We start from the raw sequence: 23,320 nt of genomic DNA, 5'->3' as shown, positions 1-23,320 counted from the left end.
GACATCACACCACCCAGCCAGCCTGCCATACTGCTTAACTTTATTTAACTAGCAAATTAGAACTATGTACATGCAATCATAACCTCCTAATTCCGTTATTAATTTAAGTGGCTGTATTAGCTTTCTGTGCCCCACACAGAAAATAAATAAATAAATAAACAGATAAATGTGTGCTTCAGTACTGATGGCAGCCTAAATTTAATGAAGCATTTTCTTAATCAGTGGACAGCGGTCCAGATAAGCTGTGTACCTGCCATTTTTGCGTATTAAAAAAATCAGAAATACATACTAAATTTAAATGATTACAGGATGTTAAATGAAATATTTAAATTATGTTCATATGGTTTTTTTTGTTTTTTTTTTAAAATAATTTCTCAATCCTAAAATCCTTGGTGGTGCAAAACTTGTGGCGATAGCTGTAGTAACGTTCACTACTTACATCATCAGTTACATTACAATAAGTAATAATAAACTATTGTGAATGGAGCTTCAATTGCTGGTGCATACATTTAAGTATAATCTGCAACTCAAATACAATTATTGCATAAGCTACACGGAAAAGAGAAAAAAATTACAATTTAATTAATCGACAACAATATTGATAGTCAGCTAATACGGACATTTCAATGCTGAGAGGGTTTTTTGTTTCTTTCTTATGTCTTAGTAATTGAGAATTGTTTTACATTAACCAGATCTATTTTAAAAGCTAATTTAAATAACAGCATTATTACATTCAAGAGGAAAATGATTACTTCTATTGTTTCTAGAAATTCAATTATTCACCTGGTTATTATTTGGATTATATGGGTATCAAAAGCAATTGAAAGCATCTTCTGAGACTTAAAATAAATTGAACTAGTTTTACTTCCCAATCTTATAAATGTGGACAGTGTAATGTTTAATGCATATACTATGAGCTAAGCACACAGAGGTGGGAGGGGAAATAAACTATTTGTGATCTTCTTCAAGAAATTCAAGGTGAATTAGTTTCAGATCAACAAATCATGCCTTGCCAGGCTTAATGAGTCTTGTGGTCTCTTGATAGCCCTGTAGTGCCATGCCTCAGGAAGCTTTCAACATCCTTTATGGGTATTAGATTAGAAGGGATTAGTCACTTGTCTGTGTCAAAAACTGCAAAGCAGGATTTTGATGCCAGTGTAAAACCCGCTAAGCATTACATGTACTTTCAGTGTTCTGCACAGAAACAACCGTGTGTTAAACTCAGTTCTCACACTGATAGTTTTCCAAATATTTGAAAACTGAAGAACCCCTAGCTGGGGTTGCTTATGTACTGTAAGTCAGAAATATGATCATTTAATAACTGGCAACAGAACACCCTTATCAGCCAAACTTTATCTGTCACCCATTAATCTTCTCCTCAGCATGGAACCTCCTGGGGAGTGTATTATTAATTTTTTGGCAGATATTCCAAAAAACAGTATTGCTTTCTTAAATCTGAGAAGTTGTGAGTTACATTTCTGGTATCATTAAATTAGTGGAATTACCTAGTCAGATTCACATCAGTGAATATTTTGTCGCTTCCCGGGCCAATCCCAACTGAAGGGAGATTGGCCCAGGAATGAGAAAGTGGGGGTATTTCCATATACAGAACCGACTTTCAGAAGTTTCTACTACAGGCTTCAATAGGATCTAATATTCAAAAGATACCAAAAAGTGCAGTTTGCTGCAGTTAGATTTAGAATGTAATAATAATTTTCCCAAATAGGCTCAATAAAAATAAGTCAGATAATACATGCAAATGAATAGGAAGTGATGTATTAGGTCAACACCTTAATCCGTTTCATATTACAAAATGAATCAAGCTATTAAACAACTGTGTATATGTTGGACCTGAAAATGGAAAATAATGTTTAATAGAATAGAGACAAAAGCTGTTATGATTCTGAGAAGGTTAAATGATTCATTCGAAAGATATATAGGTATCGTTAACTATGTATTTGGAAGTTGTAAACAAAACCAAGCAAAAGAAAAATAGGTTTGTGTTGAGATGTATTACTGTTTAAACTGTCTGATGATGCCGTTACTATGACATTCATGGCTAGACTATTTCTCACTTCGAAAACTACGGGGCAGATCACTACCAAGCAGGCACAGAAGCAAAGAGAGAAAGCGTGAGGAACAGAACATAGTTGGAGAAAGAGAGAGAAAGACGCTGATCGAAGCGGAGACACTGAGAACAATAAATAAAAAGAACTGAATACCAAAATAACAAAGCAAAATGGAATTACCCTCAACGCTGACCGTGAGATGCTACTGTGCTTATCGATCGTGAGTAACCCAAATGTATTTGTGGTCTGTTCAAAGTTGCAAATAAAAAAATGTGCTATGAAGTTGGGCCCTGCAAATAAACAACAAAAATAAATCCCTGACCTATACTCACCGGTGCGATGATTTACTCACCCCAGGTGTAACATATACATGACAAAAACAAGTACTCTTGTACTTAGGCAGACTATTTATATTATTGTCAGGGGTTCACATCACTTTTAACATTAGGTTCCCACGTGAGTACCAGCAGAAATTGTTTAGTATGCACCAAAAATAGGGGTCATCATCCAAGTCGTTGTCTAGCTCCACCTCCCCCGACAGTTAAAACAATTGGGATGTCAGTGTCCGAGACCACAATAGTTTCGGAATGTTTAAGTAGGGGTCCGGATTGCTGGTTTTACAATTTTTAACAAATCATCACACATTCTCTATTTATTTCAATATCCTACCACCATATTGCAGCCCTGGGGATTCAAAAGCAAAAACCCAAACACTTTGTCACTTTATTAGTGTTGTTGAACACTTTAGCTTGATGTCCCAATGGTATTTATATAAGGATATAACTGAGGGCGAAAAATATATTAAGTAAAATTGTTAAGTAAATGTATTTTTTTAAGTTTACATTTAAATGTAACAACTTTCAAACATCGACACCTCCTCTTCCTTAATGCCACTCCCCGTAACTGCATCTCTCTTCTCTGAATGGATGGCTTAATAGAGATCCCTGCTATTATTGGTTGTTTCAAGTGCCCATTAAAAGAAAAGTATTGATCTTATGAACTGGAGTGGTTCCACCTATCACTCTCCATTTTTTAATGATAGCGCTGGCAGGGAAATGACTGCAGTCAAACTGGAACCCTCCTGGAGATCGTTGACAGACCCTGGAGACTCTGAGTCTCCAGGAAAAATCCAGAGGTTAGGTAGGTATGGCTCACCTTTCAAGCGTGAGCACTCTCGCTGCATTTATCAAAAATGCTTTCCTGTTGTACTGACAGTACGCCTTTGTGTCTTAAAGAACAATATATAGGAAGTCCGCATTTTTCTTTATGGGTTCGCATGCGTACCTGCGTACCAGTTATGTTAACCCCTGATTATTATGACACATATTGGATCAAGTGGGGAAAGTTAAGTCATGCTGTATTTCTCTTGTTTAGCTTCAAAAGACCCATCTTTGTCTACTGTTCCTTTCATAATTAAGTTTTTATATAGTTCTGTATTTAATTTATTGAAATTAAAGACATCATGATGGTTTCTGCTTCTGTTTATTTATTTATTTATTTAATCGGGACAATGTAAGTACTTGAATGATTGGCATAATGAGTTCACCAACGCTAAAGATTATTCCCTGTAAACATGAGACTTATTAGTACAACTTAATTATTATTCATCATATAAAAAAGGGAATAACCATCTGATGTCCTGAATGGATTAGCTGTTATGTTGTGAAGGCACATTCTACCTATTAGTGTTTACTGACGCAGATGGTACTGCTCACCACTTGAAAAGCCTGCTCCACGGATTTAAATAACCTCTCAAGCAGCAGTTTGACATGCTTAATTAAAATTGGTGGAATCATAAATATTAATATAACATAATTAGGTAGCAATACTTACAAATGTGTTATACTAAATCTTATGAATATTTCTAAATGTAAAACGCAGGTTCTGAACTCTTTTGAAGAACAGCATTTAGATTATTAACATTTGAGTCTTTGCGTGAAACTGTTTATTTTGAAACATCCCTTATGCTGTAAAAGTTTACTGCAGTAAGTATTTCAATTCAAAAGCATTACACATATAATATGAATCATCACTTTTGCCTGATGAATTTTGTTTTGAATTAAAGCCTTTGTTCATATTTATCCAGCAACACTGAGGCACTGACACTGGGAATCACATCACCTGATAGAGACGGGGTAGCTCAAACTATTTTTCATGCATTTAAAAATAATGGTATTAGTCGTATTAGCATAATACTACTTTTTGCGCTATGAGGGAATATGACAGGAAACAAATAATTACATTCACCATTCTCAACAAAACTAGGATAAGAAGTAGAACACTTTAATATGTTGTAAACCCAGATAGACATGATAGGGTTTGTAAAATTGGAACATTTCTGTAATATATACAACAACAAACAAAAGAATAAGCACCTTTCCTGAGATTTGCTGTAACTGTAATGAAAATATATTCTTAATCTCTGCCCCAACGTGTTTTCTCCTGGAGTAAATCAATGATTTATTGCTTAAATAAAGATTTTACAGTGGCACAGTAGGAGATAACGTTATATAAAACATTTTGCATGAATTTCATGATAAGTAATCTTTACTTCTAAAAAAAAATCAGGAAGTTCTGTTAATCATGTTTCTTTAAATCAAAGATTAGAGTAGGTTGTGACCACCGCTTCAATTGGGTGGTTGGTATTTTCTGTCTTGTAAACTCACTTGACATACACTAGTGAAAGAAAGGAAAATCTATTTTAACACTAATGCAAATGCATATGCGCATAATATCCCAAGTTTAGATTTTTTGTAACCAATTATAAAAGTAATCTGCATAACTGGACTAACCTTCATAGATTGCCTTAAAACCCTGAGATCCAATACTGTCATCAGACTGAAGATGAAGCCACATCTGGTTGCTCAAACTCACAATCAGGTCAGGAACACTGGATCCTGTAAGACTTCAGTATTAAAAAAAAAAAAAAACTGTTATGAAGTATTACTGTTACATTCTTGTATGAATGTAAAATACATAAAAATAAAATCTTTGTTTTTTTTCTTTTGGATACTAGAACTGTAACAAATGAAAGCTTAAAGTAAGGCGCTCATTATTTCACTCTGAAACCCTTAACCTTTTAAAAAAAACTGTTTCCACGAGAACAAAAAGATCCACAGAGTAATTTCACTTTCAATCTTTTAAATATACACCCCTGTGTGCATTCCGCCATACCATCTTCTGGTGGGCTATGCTGAAGTCCAGTCAGAGCCACAATAATAAAGGACGATATACTTAAGGCCATTGCACAGTGAATTTGTTCTGCCAGTTATCTTCTGTCATCTGTAAATGTCATGCTTAAGTTGACTGCACACCACATGAGTTAGCGTACTTGTACATTCATCAAAAAAAGATGCTTTAAAAAACTCTACTACTGCATGAAGGTAAGGTGTCTCCCTAACAAATATCATTGGTTGCTGTCATTTTTAACACATGAACCAATAGACTGAATATATATGGTTTTGTATCCAAAATCATTTTTGTACGACAATTGCAAAGTTAGATATAAAATAAGAAAGGAACATCTGGTGTGCAATGGTATTTCATCCCTTGGAAAGAGATCTGAGATCAAAGCTCCTTTTGTGCCGTTGCTTCTATTTGACACATTTGTTCGCCTTTTTGACTTATTCATCGGTTTAAATTCAGGTTCAATTGTTCCATCTTCTTGTCTTCGTTTTTCTTCTTCTAATTCTTATTTTATTAAAAACCGAGAGTGTCCATTATTAGACACTATCATGTTAACACTGAAAGCAGATTTAAAAAAAAAAAACACTTGGACACACTTTTGTACTTGTACTTACACATACAACACTGTTCTTGCATCACCAATCTTCCCACCATCTCCCACAGTTACTGTATCATAGCCTCTTTCAAGATCAAACTCTTCAAAAGCAAGCTTGATGACCTGTTGAAAATAAACCCATTTTGTGTAATGAAGCAGAAAAAATAAAATGATACAGTAATAATGTACAATTTAGTAAGTAATACTGTGCAAAACCCAGTAACATCCAATAATAAATGCAGAACTGTGTTTGTATTAACTTGCTAGCTCAACCTAATTGATACAGACTGTAAATATATTATTAACATACAGTAATATCAAAAGGGTACATAAATACATTGCATTACACCTTTCTGGGTTGACTTAAATCAATTGCATTGAACAAATGAACAAAGTACTGTAGTAAAACTGTCCGTCTGTCCAAAAACATTTCATATACACAAACAAGCCATTTAAAAAGAAAGGCACCAGTCATCCAAAAAAAAAAAGTGTCAGGTCTGTAAAGATGTAATATAAAAGTGCCTAAGTTAAACAAAACTCAATTGGGGCAAACTTGTGGGGGCCAAGTTTGTCCCAATTATGTCTCCAAATATTTCCACATATTGCAATATTGACTTGTATGTGAGTGTTTAGAGCTGTCTAAAAACAGCATTTGAATAATCTGGGATTGCTGTAGGAATACCTTAGTTTTCCCTTAAACTTGATCTTATAAAGGTAATCACAGCAATGTCCCTCCATCCTTTATTCTAACTTGGCAGTAGTAACTAAAGTGACTCCCAAAAAACAGTTTTTTTAAATGTATGATTTTATTTTCTTCTACTGTACTGTTTATAGTCAGTTGAATGTGTTTTGCAAGTCTTGCCATATGGAAAAAGCCACACCAGGGGCGGAGTGCACCAAGCAGGCGTAGATTACGTCGTTGTTACTACTTTCAACTTAAGCCCGATTTAAAAATAAATTCCACGCCAAGTGCACCAAAGCAAAACCATCCCTGGCGTAGTAACAACCGCGTTGCGACCGAGGCGCAGCAGAGAATGAAAACTGAGATAGTTTCACGTGTTGGCTTTCGCATTCTATGAGCAAAAATGTCGAGAAAAAAAAACTTTACAGATCACAAACAAACACTGCTGTCTCTATATAAAGAGAACAAGGACATTCTTAATTCTAAGCTTAACACGACAGTAATATTTAGTCAGAAGGATAAATTGTTGGCTATTATCTATCCTTTGCTGATCCCTTGGAAAGTATACAGTACATAGTAACCCATCCATCTTTTAAGGGCAAGTACCACACGAAGGATCGCCCTACAAGAAATCGTTCTGTTCACATGGATCATGTCGCTTAGCAGGTTGAGAAAACATCCACTTGCTAAAAAGCGTAACCCTATGAGTGTCTGTAATTCAGCAGATAAGGATAAGAATTCCTTTGGTACATATATTGAAGGTCATCTTACATTTCATCTATAAGACAAAGGAGGTTATGTCTTGGTAATCGATAGCACTGATACAGCTCAAGATCATCAAACATATCCAACGGATTAAGTCTGTCCCGTATGATTCTTTTGCGACGCATTGCACGGTGGTACTGTAAATCATCAAACCAATGTACTATTCCACCCATCTTTGGCTTTTGCTAAACTAAATGTTATTTTACAATATTTAAAGCTGATTTTCTTTTAAATTTAACTATCAGCCTTACACCTAACCGCTAGCAGGCGTACAGTTACGACCTGAATAAGTCTTGTTTGCTGTTAATGGAAGTTATTGTTTGAGGAGCCATAGCTATTGTTTGCTGGCCCTTATGGGAGGGTTGAGAGTATAGGCTATGCAGGGGCAAATGGCTCTTATCAGAAAGAAAACACTTCCGACAATTAATTTAGATTCCAAAGTGATTTGAGGTAAAATGATATGGTCAGAGAATGTTGTTTTAAATGCATACGTAATTAAATATATTGATGCGCGGACAACACAGTCAGTGGTATGTTCTTGATGTGAAATGAAATCTATTTAAGCCAATCAATCAATAAACCAGTTTTTATTATTAGTAAACAGTTATAACATAGTGTTTCCTTATAGCGACGGGATGGGGATTTTATTGTCAGGAGAGAGAGATCAAGTTATGCACAGCGAGAGAGACCATGCCACCTATATATGTAACATGTAAAAATAACAAAAAAATACAAAATATGTAGGAAGACTGTATACACAGATATACATTTCACATAGGCTCAGATGCTGTGGGTGAATCATGGCAGGAGCCTGGAAACTTTGCTACCACATGTATTATTTGACATTGTAAATCACACTTTACCTACATGTTCATATAGTTAGATAGATATTTTCAGGAGAATCTGGCAGGGAGGTTTCCTGCAACGTATGCAAAAAAGCAAACGCAAGAGAAAGAACATAGATTGTGATGTCGCTTAAATAGGCAGATAGCTTTGATCGTAGCTTGTCCATCCCCTTGCCGACAGTTTTTTCCATCCCCACAGTGTGCCTCACACTCAGAGGAATTTCCAAGAGTCTTTCCCCGTCATCTCCATCCAGACTACCAATAGCTACAGACGTTCTTTCCCAATTAATTTCAATTTTGCGCTCAGGATGTCTCAACCCATTTGACAACCTGGTGATGGATGCTATGTGCCTGTCAGCATTCTTCGGATTTCTAAGAAGTACAGCATTCACGGTACCATCACTATCCAGTTCCCTAGTTCCCCTGTTTATTGACTGATCCCGTAATGTCATTATAAGACACTGGTTCGCAATTCACCTTTCTTCTTTTATCTCCAGACAGGTCTGTCTCCCCAGTTCTATACCCCACACTCATTCAGGATCGGCACAGCTTCATCAGCAGCAAAAGCCAATGTTAGTCATCACCTTATAAAAACTATGGGTCACAGGTCATCAGCAGCAGTCCACTCCTACATTCGTTCTCTTCCTACAGACATCTCAGCAGCTCATCAATCAATTGCTAGTATGCCCGGAGTGGGGGCACCCGTCCCGCCAGGACCACCAGAGGTTTCCTCCTAACAGAGGGAGTTTTTCCTCTCCACCGAGCGGAGGGTTGCACATAGCCCATCTTACTAACCATCTCTCTCTTTGACCTTGTTTGTCCTTCTTCCCTGTTTTTTGTTGCGCATTGGCACTCAGTCTTGTGTTTGTCTTCACAGGTGCGGCCCTTGCGGGGAGCCGGTGGTCCATCCTTTTGGGGGTTATTGAGTCTCACTTCCCCCGGCCTCAAGTCAGTCACAGCTACTCATGCCTTCGTTAAAAGGGGGGTCCTCGCCGCAGCAAGTCAGAGGGGACCGCCGGCCACACTGTTCTTTCAGAGCTCATGCATCCTGTATTTTGTTTTCACATATTATTATCACATTACGTTTTTAATTAATAAAACTGGGAGTAGTATTTAAAAAGTATGTAATACTTGAACTACTGTAAATGTTTCCAATACAGTTAACTACTGTATTGGAAACATTTACCTTTGGGCACCACTTTATACAGTACCTATATCATTAGTAAAAATAATAAATAAAGCGATAGCTTACTATTTTAATAGCTTAAATGTTTTACTTTCCACCTCCAGGCGGCTTAGATGTAATTAAGCTTACAGTTTAGGAGAATTAACTGCTATTATAAATATATGTTCATTTCTAAACTTATAAGCTGAAAAGGTAGGTGAGTCACAGTTGTGGACTTTTTAGAAAAAAAAAGTCACATTTACATTAGTCAAAAGAGATCGAGATACAAAATATGAAAAAGTATTCAAAAAGTCCTGTCCAATTGAATTATCAGGGAAGCACAAAATAGAACCACTGTAATTGTATTACCAGGGATGATCACATACAACTGTAAACAAAATGTAAAAGTTATGTACTTTACTGTATTTCACCCTGTGGCAGAGTGTCCCGCCCCTATTTATTATTATTTGTATTTTTGTTTGTGGCGCGGGTAAAATCGCCGCGTCTTTTATTATTATATTTAAAAACCCCGTGAGGATGCATGGCTGATCAGCTACTGATTATTTAACTAGCTGACAGTCATGCATCCTTACCAAACGCATGCAGACTCTGGCCGAGGGATAATAAGATAATTACCAACTAGTTAATCCCTCGGCCAGAGTATATAAACCTGCAGCTCTCTGCACTCGAGGTTGGGTGTACAGAGGAGAGTACGGGGAGCGGAGAGAGCGAGCAATAAAACAAAAAGGCACAAGGGCCAAACGAATAAACAAACAAACAAGTAAGTAAGTAAGTGACGTTTTAGCAATTGTTTTTTTTAATGTTGCTCGTACGGTACACAAAACCAATGACCCAGATGGGAAACGGAGTGGCATCCACTAATTGGAGGAGCGGATGCACTCGTTGACCAAGGTGTCATGGGTGACGGTATAAAAAGGGGACGTAGTGTTTTGTTTGTTTGTTTATTTTGTATTAAATTGTACTTGTGTGTTATTGAGACAACTAACATGATCCGGAGCTGTCGCCAACGGCCAGCACTAAACCCGGACAACACATCACTTTGTTTGCACCATAAACTGTCTTTGCACCACAAGCACTGGAGCACACACTGAGGACTGGTGTTTGTGTTTAGTGTTTTGTGTGGGTATTTGAAGGAAACGGGACTGTGTATTATTTTTGGACAATAAATACCATTACCGGGCCAACCCGCGGATTACAAATAAAGCAATACACGCTGATGTATTGCTTTTCATCATTATTGTTTATTGTTACTGTCTTTGGGTCATGAGACCACTTGGAAACTATAAAAATAAACCTCCATTGCACCTGGATTATCATTGTCTGTCTGGTTATTGATCACCTGCACCTGCACACTGCTTACCACTTTGCCACACCAGGGTGTCTACTTTTATATCGCATCCACAAGATGTACACTGCACCTTTTTAGTCATTAATATTTCCTAATACCTATTGAATTATTTGGAAACTGTGACAACTGTATCAATCTGGGGTAACATGAAACAGCCCAACATATTTCAAAAGATCAGAGACCTCTGTGATAATGTCATTATAGTAGAACAATTGATTATAATTGACATTTTGTGTGTTGACTCAAGAATCATACGCTGTTGTAAAAAAAAAAAAAAAACATGTTACAAATCCAATATGAAAATGCATTGCTACAGTTAAAATCCCTTTTGGTATATTTTGACACTGGGAGCAAAACACGAAAAAGTATATCATTGCACGGCATATTACATTGTTCGGGTTTATCTAAAGACTAAAGCTGAAAATCTTTTGACACACACAGATTATGTTATTATTGTGCTTGACAAGTTTGCATTTTAAATCTGCCTGCAACTGCAGATAATAACATAGTATTTGTGTGCCTTTAGAAATCAATTTTACTGAGTGTGCAGTTGAGGCCTTTGTTTCAAAATAACTGTAGAGAACTTGGGAGGCCTTTATCTGTGTACGGTATAGTGTGCATATAAACAACTAAAATGTTCAGACAATTGAAGTACTACCTCACATATATGCAACGGGCTAATTAAGAAATCCAACTAAAGGCAGGGTCTGGTTTTAAAAAGCATATCTGATAGAACGATATTTCTTGCTGGATTCCAGTGAGTTTCACATTTGTCTGAGGAATGTCTCTCACCAAGACCTTGCAGTTCACACCTGAGGGACCATGACTTTTTCAAGGTCATAGGGCCACTGTTTTTCTGCCAATTAATGACACAATGTTTTTCTTTTCCACCCTGGTATCCATTAGTTACACAGTATGTTGGCAATGTCTTTTATCTTAGAGTATTTCCATGTATTGGCCATAAAACACCATTAAATCCTTTTAAAACACATTTGCACATGCTTCTTCAGTTGAACAGAATATTCCACTGCATAAAACACAGCATGATTGTTTTCAATTTTAGAGCACTGTAGCCCTTTTTGGTCAAACAAACCCAATATGAAGTGAAATCATCTATACTTAGTTTACACACAGTTTTTGCAGGGCTCAAAATGAGGTGCAGGGATATTGTAAAATCCAAGACATAAATTAGCAATTAAATACCAACCTGTCATTTATGATTATAATATTAAATAGAAAGCCTGTCATTTCTCAACAGCGACATTACAATATGTGTGTTCCTAGCACTATTTTCCTTTTAGCAGCCAGTAATGATTTAAAAATGAACCTTTCTGACAGGCTCATCTGAGTGGAGTTAAATGGTAATAGACAGACACACATTAGCCTACCAAGTTGAAATGATCTTGACTGACACTGCCACATTCTAAATCCCATCCTCAAAGGCTTGAAAAAATGATTGGCTGAGTACACAAAGAAATAATCGCATGCAGGGATGGGACATTGGAAAGGGGGAAGTGTAATTAATCACTTTTAAATGAAAGTAAATGTAAAAATGGATATTTAAATGGTTTAAAAAACATAGATTGTTTACTGGATAGGAACCTAGGTATGACTATTCACACTATAACTAATCAAATCAATCTCAGTACTTATCACATATTTGCAAGTAAAACTAGATAAGTAATTTCAGACTATTCTCATATTCCCTTCCCCATTGTTGACTAAAATCCAAAGGCCCTGGTTTTATTAATTAAACTCTCCATTTATTTTCTTCTGTTGTCAGCATGTCCTCCTTAAATTTGAGATGTTCACCAAGTTTGTCCCTGTTCAAAAGTAAATGTTCAACTAAACAGAACAAACCAAAGCATTTGATACAAGCACAGTGGTAAAATGTCAAACTTTGTTGAGAAGCAGGCGGTTTGGATGAGCATTTATTTTAATAGGCTAAAATATAACCTTCACAAATTACCTTGTCACACAGCGATATGCTCTTTACACAAGACTTTGCAACAAGATAAACAAAACCTCTCAAAGCCTATACAAACACAATCATAACATGACAGTACATCATGGTGATAGTTTCTTCAATAGGCTTGACTAGCAGACATTAAAGGGCTGTATTGATTATTTTGTTCTACACTGACAGAATTACCAATATATTTCTCCACCAGTTATGGCAACAAAAAAAACAGCATAGAGAAAAAGAGCCTCAGTCAACCTTCAATAAAATGAGTGCTTGAGAAACCGATGGCTTTTAATATTTCACTAGATGTACAAAGCTACATTTGTTAGCCTTACAATACAGTATGTATGTTTCTTTTTCTACCATACATTCAATAAATTACAACTGATAATACTCTGCAACATTTTAGACCCCTATTCATTTTTTTTGTATTTAACCATGTTATACCATTCCCCTTTATTTTGGTTTATTTACAATTAGACAACAATTGTAACTTTCCCCATCTCAGGTTACAGTGTGTACAGTATATTTTGATATTGTTACTATAACAGCAGTTCAATACAGAACAAAACAAAAACAAAATAAAACACATTAAAAAAATTATTCATACACTAAAGAAAGTTCATAAAGATACTGTAGATTATCTAGTAGGTAATACCAAGACTATTGGGTATTATTTCTTAGGGTAACTTTATATTAAGTGTCTTTAACAATACTTTAATTACACTGTTAATTATTCAATTGTAAATGCAAAAGGTACATGTGTAAGGCAGAGTAATTACAAAAGTATCTAGCAACTGCTAACAATATCCATGTTGCAATTAGGCATATTGTTGCATTGTAACTGCACACTCATGTGTTATTACTGTGTTATTACATTGTTGTTGGATACAGTTTGTGTTACAGAAAATATTTAATAGGTTTTACCTGTGGCTTTAACCTCACCAGCAGCAAAGCCACGATTGAGTCTTCACTCATGAAAAAAATACATTAATACATGTAAATAATAATTGTAATCCTATTTACTTACTCAAAAAACATGTTAGTTTAAATTGAATTTAATTTCATTATCAGTGTTCTCAAAATTGAAATTGAAATCAGCACACACAGCGGCAATAAATGCTGGCTCCAGGGATCAACCACTGTGCGGCCTCCCTAGCGCATCAGCATGACAACCGCCTGGACTGAGCTGAGTAGGATACTTCTCTGGGGTCTTCAAGGGTACAGCAGCACTACATGAAAGACAAAACATAAACTATCCCACCTTGCTGTTCCGAATCTATTTGGTCATTGTATAATAATCTGTATGCTACCAGATAACCACATAATGCCACACTGCTATGTCCCAAATTACTATTCTCGAGCATCTCTTCTCTTCCAGCACATTCCCACTGAAGCATTGTATTAGCTACATTACCTCCGTGTGGAAACACACTAGCCTGTGTGACAAACATGGTCTGTCTAATTTTCCATAAGGAAGGAACCTGCTTTCGTTTTGTGTAGTAGACATCTTCAGAGTACATGTGAGGGTACATGAGGAAGTCATATTTTTTGGCTCAGAAGAGATACTCGAGAACAGTAATTATGGACATAGCAGTGTGGCACTATACAGATATATGGGCACATACAGATTATTATACAATGACAAAATACATTCAGAACAGCAAGGTGGGATATTTTATGTTTTATTGTTCATGTAGTGCTGATGTACCCTTTCAAGTGGGCATCTTCCATCCTTGGTGTTTTGTTGACTAGCCCATGACACCTTAAGAGTGCTCGACAGTGATTCTGGCATCTCAGCATCACCCCGATCCATCCCCCACTCAGCTAAGCCCAGCTTACTTACCTTCCTTTACATCGACATTGCTTTCTTTCTACGATGCTTGAGGCCCCAACCAGAATCTTTTCGTCTCACCCAGAGCCAGTTGCTGCTCCTCTCTGCTGCTTCAGATAAGTTCTTCACTACGCGTCGCAACTCTTGACCACTGAATCCAATGTCTCTGAGAAACTGGGTTGTGGAGTGTGCCACAAATCCTCGACAACCCATCTCCACTGGGTAAACCTGGACTCTCCATCCTCGTTGTTCCGCTCAGCAGCCAGTTGAGCGTACCGAAGTTTCTTCCTTTCATACGCCTCATCCACAGCATCCTCCCATGGCACTGTTAACTCTACCAGGTGAACAAGGCGTACTGATCCCGACCACAAGACAATATCAGGTCGAAAGTTAGTAGTGGCAAAATAAGCTGTTGTCCAACATCTGCCAGCATTTTCCAGCCTCGGGCAGCTTCCAGTTGTCCTAGACGAGTTTTGGTTGTAATACCTCTAGAATTTAGATATCTCTAAATTACTTCCTGTTCACTTAAAGATATCTTGAAATCATTTTTTCAGATAACTCTAAATTACAGTTTAGCATAACATCTACATATTAAAGATATTTCTAAATCAATTTTAAATATCTTGATTAAATTTTTAAATATCTCGAATTGATTTACAGATATCTTAAAATGTTATATATATTTTAAGTAAGGCCCTGTGTAAATCGTGATTTCATGGGCTACGCAGAAATCATGAAATTAGCCCAATACTGCAATTTTTACAATATTCTCAACCCTTAGCTGTTGTTTAAAAGCATTTTTTTCACAGTAAAACAGGTTTAAAAGGCACTGCATATCAACAGGACACTCATTACTTCATCTCCAGCCCCGCCCCACCCCTTGTTCACTGTATTTTTCACACACCTCTTCATAGTCGTGCATACTGATAAATCATCTCCTGGTCACTCGTTTTATCACCAAACTCCTCAATAATGCGATCCAAGTTATTATTTTATTACTATAACATCTCAAAAAGCTCTGCAAATGTCCATGATATTCTTTGAGCGCTGGATGCGGAAGCAGCTATCTTGTTTGTTTATGGCCATGTTATCTCTGTGGTGCCGGGGCTATGTGTATTGCTCAGATCCGCCCCTTTTTTCGGCTTCTCTCGGCTCCTATCGTTCTCACTCGGCCATTGAATGGTTTTCTCTGCTTTTTCCGGAGAAAAAACGACTGGAGACCTGTGCTTTACGTCTTTTTGACCGGACTGGAAAGGGAAAATTGTAAATAGGACCGCAAAGGGTTAAGAAATAAAAATACATTATTTCATAATTATTATTTGTATTTCATACCAGAAAAAATCACATTAATAAAAATCATATTCGTCATGCACAGTGCTGTGCAGTGATTATGCCATGTGGCTACATGCAATCTAGGCAGGAAATTTAAATACTACACACTGTAAACAAGAAAATGGATGTCTGCAGCGGATCACGTAAAGCAGTATCCAGCAGGAGTTTTACACAGCGATGGAGGTAAGCTCTTCTGTACGTCCTGCAACGTTACTGTAGCTCACTACTGAGAATCGGCTGTTGACAGGCATTTGGATTCAAGTATTCACCGAAAGAGAAAGGCAAATATGTCCACAGCAGTACTGTGACTGCTTTACTTGCAAAGAAACAAAGACAAAACTGTGACTTCCATATTCCCAAAGTCCACTGAAAACAGTGAAGCACGAAACACATTAAAATTTGACTTGACAGAGGGGTTTGTTTGCGCAAATGTCCCTCTTGAAAAATTGGACAACCAAAAGTTACATAAATTCTTCAGACTGAGTGTAGCAAATGGTGGAGTGATTCCTTCATCAGCCCAGCTGAAACATTAATACTTAACTAAAGTTGCCAAGTATCACAAGCAGGAGATTATGGAATTGGTAAAACAGTCTGGTTGCTTGTCAGTGGTCACTGAAGAGTTGACTGATGCACAAGATCAGTATGGGTTACACATTGTATTTGTTTTGCAAGACCTAAATGGTGAACAAGCATCTGACATACTAGAACTGAAAGCTGTCCTTGCAGACAGACACACTTTACTTACAGGCTGTTAATTACAACACCGTTTCACAAGCTATTATAAAGTGCTTGAATAACTTTGATGTTGATTTTGATGTTAGTGCATTTCTCTCTATATTTGATGTTTTAAAAAAATAAGAAATCTGTACACATAATTTAAAAAATAGTTCTGTGCACATTCCGTGAAATACGACATTTTACCCGTGACGCTGCCGTGAATTTTAAAGCAAATTTCTGTGATTTTCACAAGGCCTTATTTTTAAGATATCTGGACAACATTGTGATAATTTGGCTTGCCATAGTAAGGATGTTACAAAATGTCAGGGGGTGTTAATCAGAGTGTCACAAAAATAGTATATTATAGTACCGTAATAGGAAATTCTACATCAAAACTTCATACTGTACAGTATTAATCTAGAGTTCAGCTAATACATATCATTTTGTGACTCACTGGGACAAACTGACATCAGTTTATCTGGAAATCCAGCAGAGTTTAATGTTATTTACTGCACAATTATTTGGCAGATTCAGTGAGCATCAGTTTCTAATAGTTTATTCTCACAGTAAAAATGATCACGTTAATATCAAATTAAATTTTAAGTTAAAGGGATAATTTATCATTTAAAAAAGAAAGAAATAAAAATATGTGTCCATTACACACTTTTAATAGGGTATATTTCAGAGATGGTACTGTGGCATTGTTATGTCTTAAAACATATGCAGAGTATTGTGAAGAATGCAACTAATAGACCATGTAACACACTGGGAAGTAATTCAAAGTCAAGTCAGCAGGCACTGGTAAACAGAACATTTTCTGTCAGCTCACTTAAACATAATCTGTAATGAATATACAATGAGAATGTTCTCTAAAAACTGCATTACAATGGGAAAGAAATCTCAAAATCAAGCTACTGCAGATGTACCCCTGCAGTGCAATGTGACTTACTTTTCAAAAAGACGCTGCAGTGCTTTATCTATTTAAGAAAATCAACACATTCTGAACAAAATTAAGTGTGCCACATTAATAAACACTTCTTCAGCTGTGTACACTGTTCTAATGATTTAAACCTTTTGTGTGCATCCCAATTTATATATATATATATATATATATATATATATATATATATATATATATATATATATACAGACTAACTTCACTATAACAAACCCTTCTTATAACGAACACCCGATTTTAACGATCCCAACAGCAAGAACCGATATTTTCAATGCAAATTAGCCCTATTACAACAATCTCAGTACTGACTGACACTGAACTTTCTCCAGTGTCAAGTGTGTTATTCTCTCAGTGAAAACAAAGATCATGGTTGACTAATTCAAAGATAACGCTAATTCAAAGATTACCTATTGTAGTACGAATCATGCATGACGAATGCAATCGTTGCTTGTCAGTCATCTTCACACAAACTGCAACCAGGCAACTGGCGTGAGGAGCAATCTACGCTGGATAGTTTTTTCAAGAGAAAGGACATGTAATTACTGTATTCAGCATGTAAGTGTACATTCTTTCCTTTTTCATTTCGTTACTGTTTTCTTTCAAACATTCCTCAGGAGGCAGTTGGTGTTGGTGTAATTTATATGTGGAAACAGGTTTGATTTGTGTGCTTTTTGGAGTTGTTATGTTTGTTGAAACGATTGTTTACAGATGGGTGCTCGATTGAGACTTACTGCCTGCCTGTCTTGTATGTGCCCTCTGTGTGTTATCGTTGGTAGCGTCACATGACCTGTTTGTTTACTTTCTGTTTTGTGTTTAATAAATCTTGTACGCCTGTGCTGGCGTTTCAACTCCAACTCTTCTGTCTTGCAATGCGGTTACCCACACGTGTGACATGAGTACCTTGTCACAATACCGTTATTGAATCGTATTTTGTCATACTTGTAATTGCTAGATCCGAAGTCATTGTATTTTATCTTGTTCTTAATTGTATTAATACTTGTACTGTGATTCTTGAAACGTATTTTTATTTAAGGACGTCTGCTAAGAAATAAATAATAATAAAAGGAATCTTCATAAAAGTACTATATATTGATGTTAAATCAAATAAATTGTAATATTGAGAGATGGGCTTTGTATTAGAAAACTGGACGGAAATCGCGTGTGACGGATAAGTGCATTAATTTGTTACATATATATTTATATATCTATAATGGGAATTGATTTGTTTCTTAATACAAGGATGGTAAAATGCGACTGACGTGTACAGCAGCATTTTAAGTGATAAAAAAAATACGAAAAGTTGTACAATGATAATTCTTTTGAATTTGGAGGCTACAGATGACAAGTAATTGCGTGGTGTAGGATTTAAGGCGACCAGACCCCTTTTAATGCCCCGTCCGGGCAGTTTTGTCTTGGTCCGGCTTTTACCCGCTCTGCAATCTCGCCCCCCCTCCCACCGCAACAATGGTGTACAACCCCCTCCCTCTCTCTCTCCTTTCCTCCCTGTTTGGTCAGTCCAATACACACACATTATATATCTAACGGTCTCATAGTTTATGACGCCACACAAACCCTAGACGGAATTATTTTCCTGTAACTCACTGAAGCCCATCTATTATTATTTATATGTACATAAACATGTCTTTGCTCCATGGTGTAAAGATGCATTATATAGGCTAATCAGAATGCTCAGCGCAGTAGGTTATTCACTAGAGTTTAGACGCTAGTCTAGCGAGCGAATAGAAAAAAATGGATGGAAATGCAAACTTTTTTTTTGTTCAGATCAAGAAAATGTATGCAGTAACCATTTTATTTTAACTCGTAATTACGTACAGTTCAGTTTGATAGAAACCTGTTTTTGTATGATAAGATTTCCATATATTTTTGTGCAAAATGTTGCAAGTTTGGTAGAAATGTGTTTGTCTTGTTGATGGAAACACATCTACTTTTCTTCCCTCAAGATGCAAAGGATTCTAAGCAGTGGTATTACGAATCACTTCCGAATGTTACATTGCTGATAATTCCACCGAATTAATGAAACAGCCTTCAAGGCCATGCCACAGGGAAAAGATGCACAGATCCCTCTTGAGGATCAGACGATGCTGCTTTAAACATAGACCTAGTGGATGCATCAGATAATTCCCTTTGTGTCACAAACAATCTGTGAACAAGTCTTTTGAACCTGCCAGCTTGAAGTGGAAACATTCCGTTTGGTAATGTGGCTCAGGTGGTCTTTGCGCTTGTTAGGATTTGCATGGGAGCATGAATAACAAACCAAAGGACAGTAGCTGCCATTGTGTTCTACATACTCCAAAAGGCTCTATTGTAAGGTGGAATGGAGTATAAAACTTCTAGACCACTTCTGGTTATCCACCACAAGCATCTAGAACATGTGCAGTAGTCTCTCAATGTACCAGGTTTTTGTTGTTGTTCGATTGAAAAGGCTGACATTCTAAATAAGATTTCCCTGTAAGTAGATGCACTTGTGACTAGCTATAAACTACTGAAATAATGGTTCTTTCTTCATTGTGATAGATAAAGATAAATACATACTGCATATCACACTGTATAAATTAATACACAGTATATTTTATTTCAGGAAAAATATATACTGTATGCAATAAATGTGTATTGATTATAATTCCTGTGGGTCATTTGTTGTTCAGTTAATTCTGTTATTTTGTTTATTTCTGTTATTTCTGACAGATGATTCATGCATGGTAAATAAGCATCATGTCGGATTCAACATAACCCAATAACACTTTAAATTGGAGGACAGTTTCAACTTTACCCATGAATGGATGCTGAGTATTAGGCATAGTACAAAATTAGATTCTAACCTATATTGGTTTTCACCTATATTTTCAGGAATCTAAGTCTCAAGACATTCGTATAACAATTCACTACAGAATCAATTTTGTGGCAGAGCAGACAGTTCTTCACTTGTAAGGTAAAACAAGGTATCTTATATAATACATATAATGATCTTCTTAAACGTTGTTATTCAGTACTACAAAAGTTCTAGTACAGTTTGTGAAAGGAATATTTTGTACTTTAAATAAATAAATCGGATGGTTTGATATTTTTTCCAAATAGTTTGACACAATTGGGGCTGCCCTGGTGAATAATTCCAACTAGTCTCGCTTTTACATGAAGGGATGAAAACGAAATCTACACGGTCTACGGTAGAATTGTACACAGTTGTTTATTTGTATAGTTTTACGTAAGATTTATAATTGAGCGTTTAAAGTTGTGGATGAACATACAATAAATACAATACAGTATGTTACTTTCTTAAAGTAAGTTAGCTTTAATTTCTCTTCATACAGGATCGTCTTTAGTTTCATACACTATTAATATATAAATAAATAACTAAATCAGATGGTTTGATAATTTTATTTAAAAGCATAGGCCTGCAATGTATTTATTAGTGCATTAACTTTAATAATTTTTGAATTTTATTTCCAATAGCCTAGTTTGACATTGCCGACATTGTGGTGTAAATATTGTAGTGTTTTGTGTGTGTTTTAGTGGTGGTTGGCAGGGATGGGGTTAATTCCTGTCCCTGCCAAGAACATGTGAGAATGTGGCTGCTCCCAAATGGAATGATTGGTGCTAATTGGGAGCAGGCACTTCACATAAAAGGAGAGCCCAGGGCTCCATTTGGAGGAGGGAGTTTGGTGAGTTTTTGTTTTGTGTGTTGCTGGTTGTTTAAAAGATGTGTTCAGTGACTTTAGGGTTCTAAAAATGTTAATTAACCCCAAGTGTATGGGGTTGTATTCTGGCATTGGGTCCAAACATATACACTATAAGGAAAACATAAATTCATATTTATATATGAAATCCAGTTGTCTGCGATTCCTGGACAAATGATTTAAATCTAATAACCACTTGAAGGGAAATGTCTTTTTAGAGAAACTAGTACCAGATATCTCTGGATTATTGAAGCCATTAACACCAAATATGTAAATTGGTATGAATGAAAAGGGCCCTGCGTTTATAGAGGTTACATAAACTATAGGCAGAATGTATTGTTTTGGGCTGTAAGTGGGAATAGGTGTTCGCCAAAATGAGTCATCGATCACAAGTCTGTGAAAATGGTTTTGCTTTCAGTTTGCTTGATTAATCTTGTTAGGTGTTTAACAACACACAAAATAACATTTTAAATGTTAATCTGAACATTTGTCAATTTCACAACACCCACACCAGATTTCCTGACTAACTGATAATAAAACCTCAGACAATGGTTCATTTAGATTGATTTATGTAGTCAATATGCATTAAACTAAGTATGGCAAATCTGCCACATGCTAACAGATGTACCTGCTGTGTTGAGAATAATTCTACAAAAAATACTTATATAATATTAGTTTATTAAAATTAAACAACATGAACATTGAGGATGTTTTGTCTTGTAGTCATGCAAAAATGTCTTTAATTACAGCGACTCCGAGATCCAACTGATTTTAAATAGGATTCTGGACCTTGGTTTTATCTGACTTTCTGCCAAATTTCAGGTTGTTTTGTGAGCAATTGACCAAGTTATTGCAGTAACATCATCTATAGTGGCACTTAGAAACTTGTGATCCAACTGCTTTTAGTTGTTGGACCTCAGTTGTATCTTTTTCTACCAAGTTTCCAGTAGTTTTACTGTAACAGAGCTAATATAGACTTTAATTTAATTCCTCCAAAAGTCAATTATTGTACTAGGGTCAGCTACACTAACAACTTGTGGTGAATAAAGGGAGTAAACAACGGCCTCTTGAATAGTTCCGGTTCCAGGTTACGTCTTCCCAGTCTGTTCTCGAATGGAAAGAGGGTAAGCTTCATGGCGTCTTCTCTGCTTTTACACTTCAATTTTATTAACATGAAAGTGCCCAATAGTGATTGACAGCTGTATACAATAACCACACCCTGTAATGCATTATTCTCATATAAGTGCGCTATGTTCTTAATATATATTGTTTTTATGTGCATTTATTATTATTGCATCTACATGTGGTTGCTATGTATACAGTACTGCAATGTGTCCCGCTGGGCTTTGGCCTAATCAGAATTGCTCTTCAGGTATATTTATTATTTTATTTTGTTATCGGAATTGGAGAAACAAATGAAGCTGCCTGAAACTTAAATGCGTTTTTGTTTATTTTAACAGGTATGTTGTCCTCCCTTTTATCTGTTGTTTATAATAGTGTTGAATGTTTTTTTTTTTTTTTATGAGGCTGTTTATATATAAAGGTTTAACGACAGGATTTATTATAATGATGGTACAGCAATAATATGTAAGCAGGACTTTATTTTACTTTCTGCAAATACATATATTTCTGTACACTGTCTATACAAATGTGGCCCAGGTGCTTCTCGAATGGAAAGAGGGAATTGGGAAAGCAAATAAAGCTGCCTGAAACTGAAATGTGTTTTTTATTTTAACAGCTGCTGTGATATTATGCTGTTGAATAAATTGCCTGCCGTACCCAAGTATCATTGTCATCAATGTGTGAGATAAGGAAAGAATGACAGAGTAGCAGAGAGGGCCAACTAGAAATGAAATACAACACAACGCAGAGACATTAAGCTGGACCAAATTTGAACCGGATATATTAGGAACAATTACTCAATACATTACAATGATATTGTCAATGGTAACGGATGACAGACATTTTTCCTGTTTGATACCAAGATACAAAAAAGACTATATAACTCACAAATTAATCAGTTGTTATTGTGTATGTTATTAGCACCCCAATAAAGAAATATTTCACAAATCTTTTGAGAATTCCATCTAACTTTAAAACACCTTTACTTCCAATGTATATATAGTACACTTTATTGAGGGGAAC

The 23,320-nt window shown here is 36.1% G+C and overlaps 1 protein-coding gene across 1 annotated transcript in view; it reads right to left on the bottom strand.

Annotated features, from left to right (window-relative positions):
- LOC117411047 (CUB and sushi domain-containing protein 1-like) overlaps positions 1–23,320 on the bottom strand; it is a 615,018-nt gene that overhangs the window by 189,448 nt on the left and 402,250 nt on the right. The window contains exons 11-12 of the mRNA XM_034921683.2: positions 5,870–5,973; positions 4,862–4,974 (exon numbers count right to left, since the gene is read on the bottom strand). Of these exons, the coding sequence (XP_034777574.2) occupies positions 4,862–4,974; positions 5,870–5,973 (217 nt within the window). The remainder of the gene's footprint in view (positions 1–4,861; positions 4,975–5,869; positions 5,974–23,320) is intronic.

The sequence above is a fragment of the Acipenser ruthenus genome, chromosome 6, assembly GCF_902713425.1.
Source record: "Acipenser ruthenus chromosome 6, fAciRut3.2 maternal haplotype, whole genome shotgun sequence".
Taxonomy (NCBI): domain Eukaryota; kingdom Metazoa; phylum Chordata; class Actinopteri; order Acipenseriformes; family Acipenseridae; genus Acipenser; species Acipenser ruthenus.
Note: the sequence above shows the minus strand (reverse complement) of the source record. Positions and strands in the feature narration are given on the sequence as shown.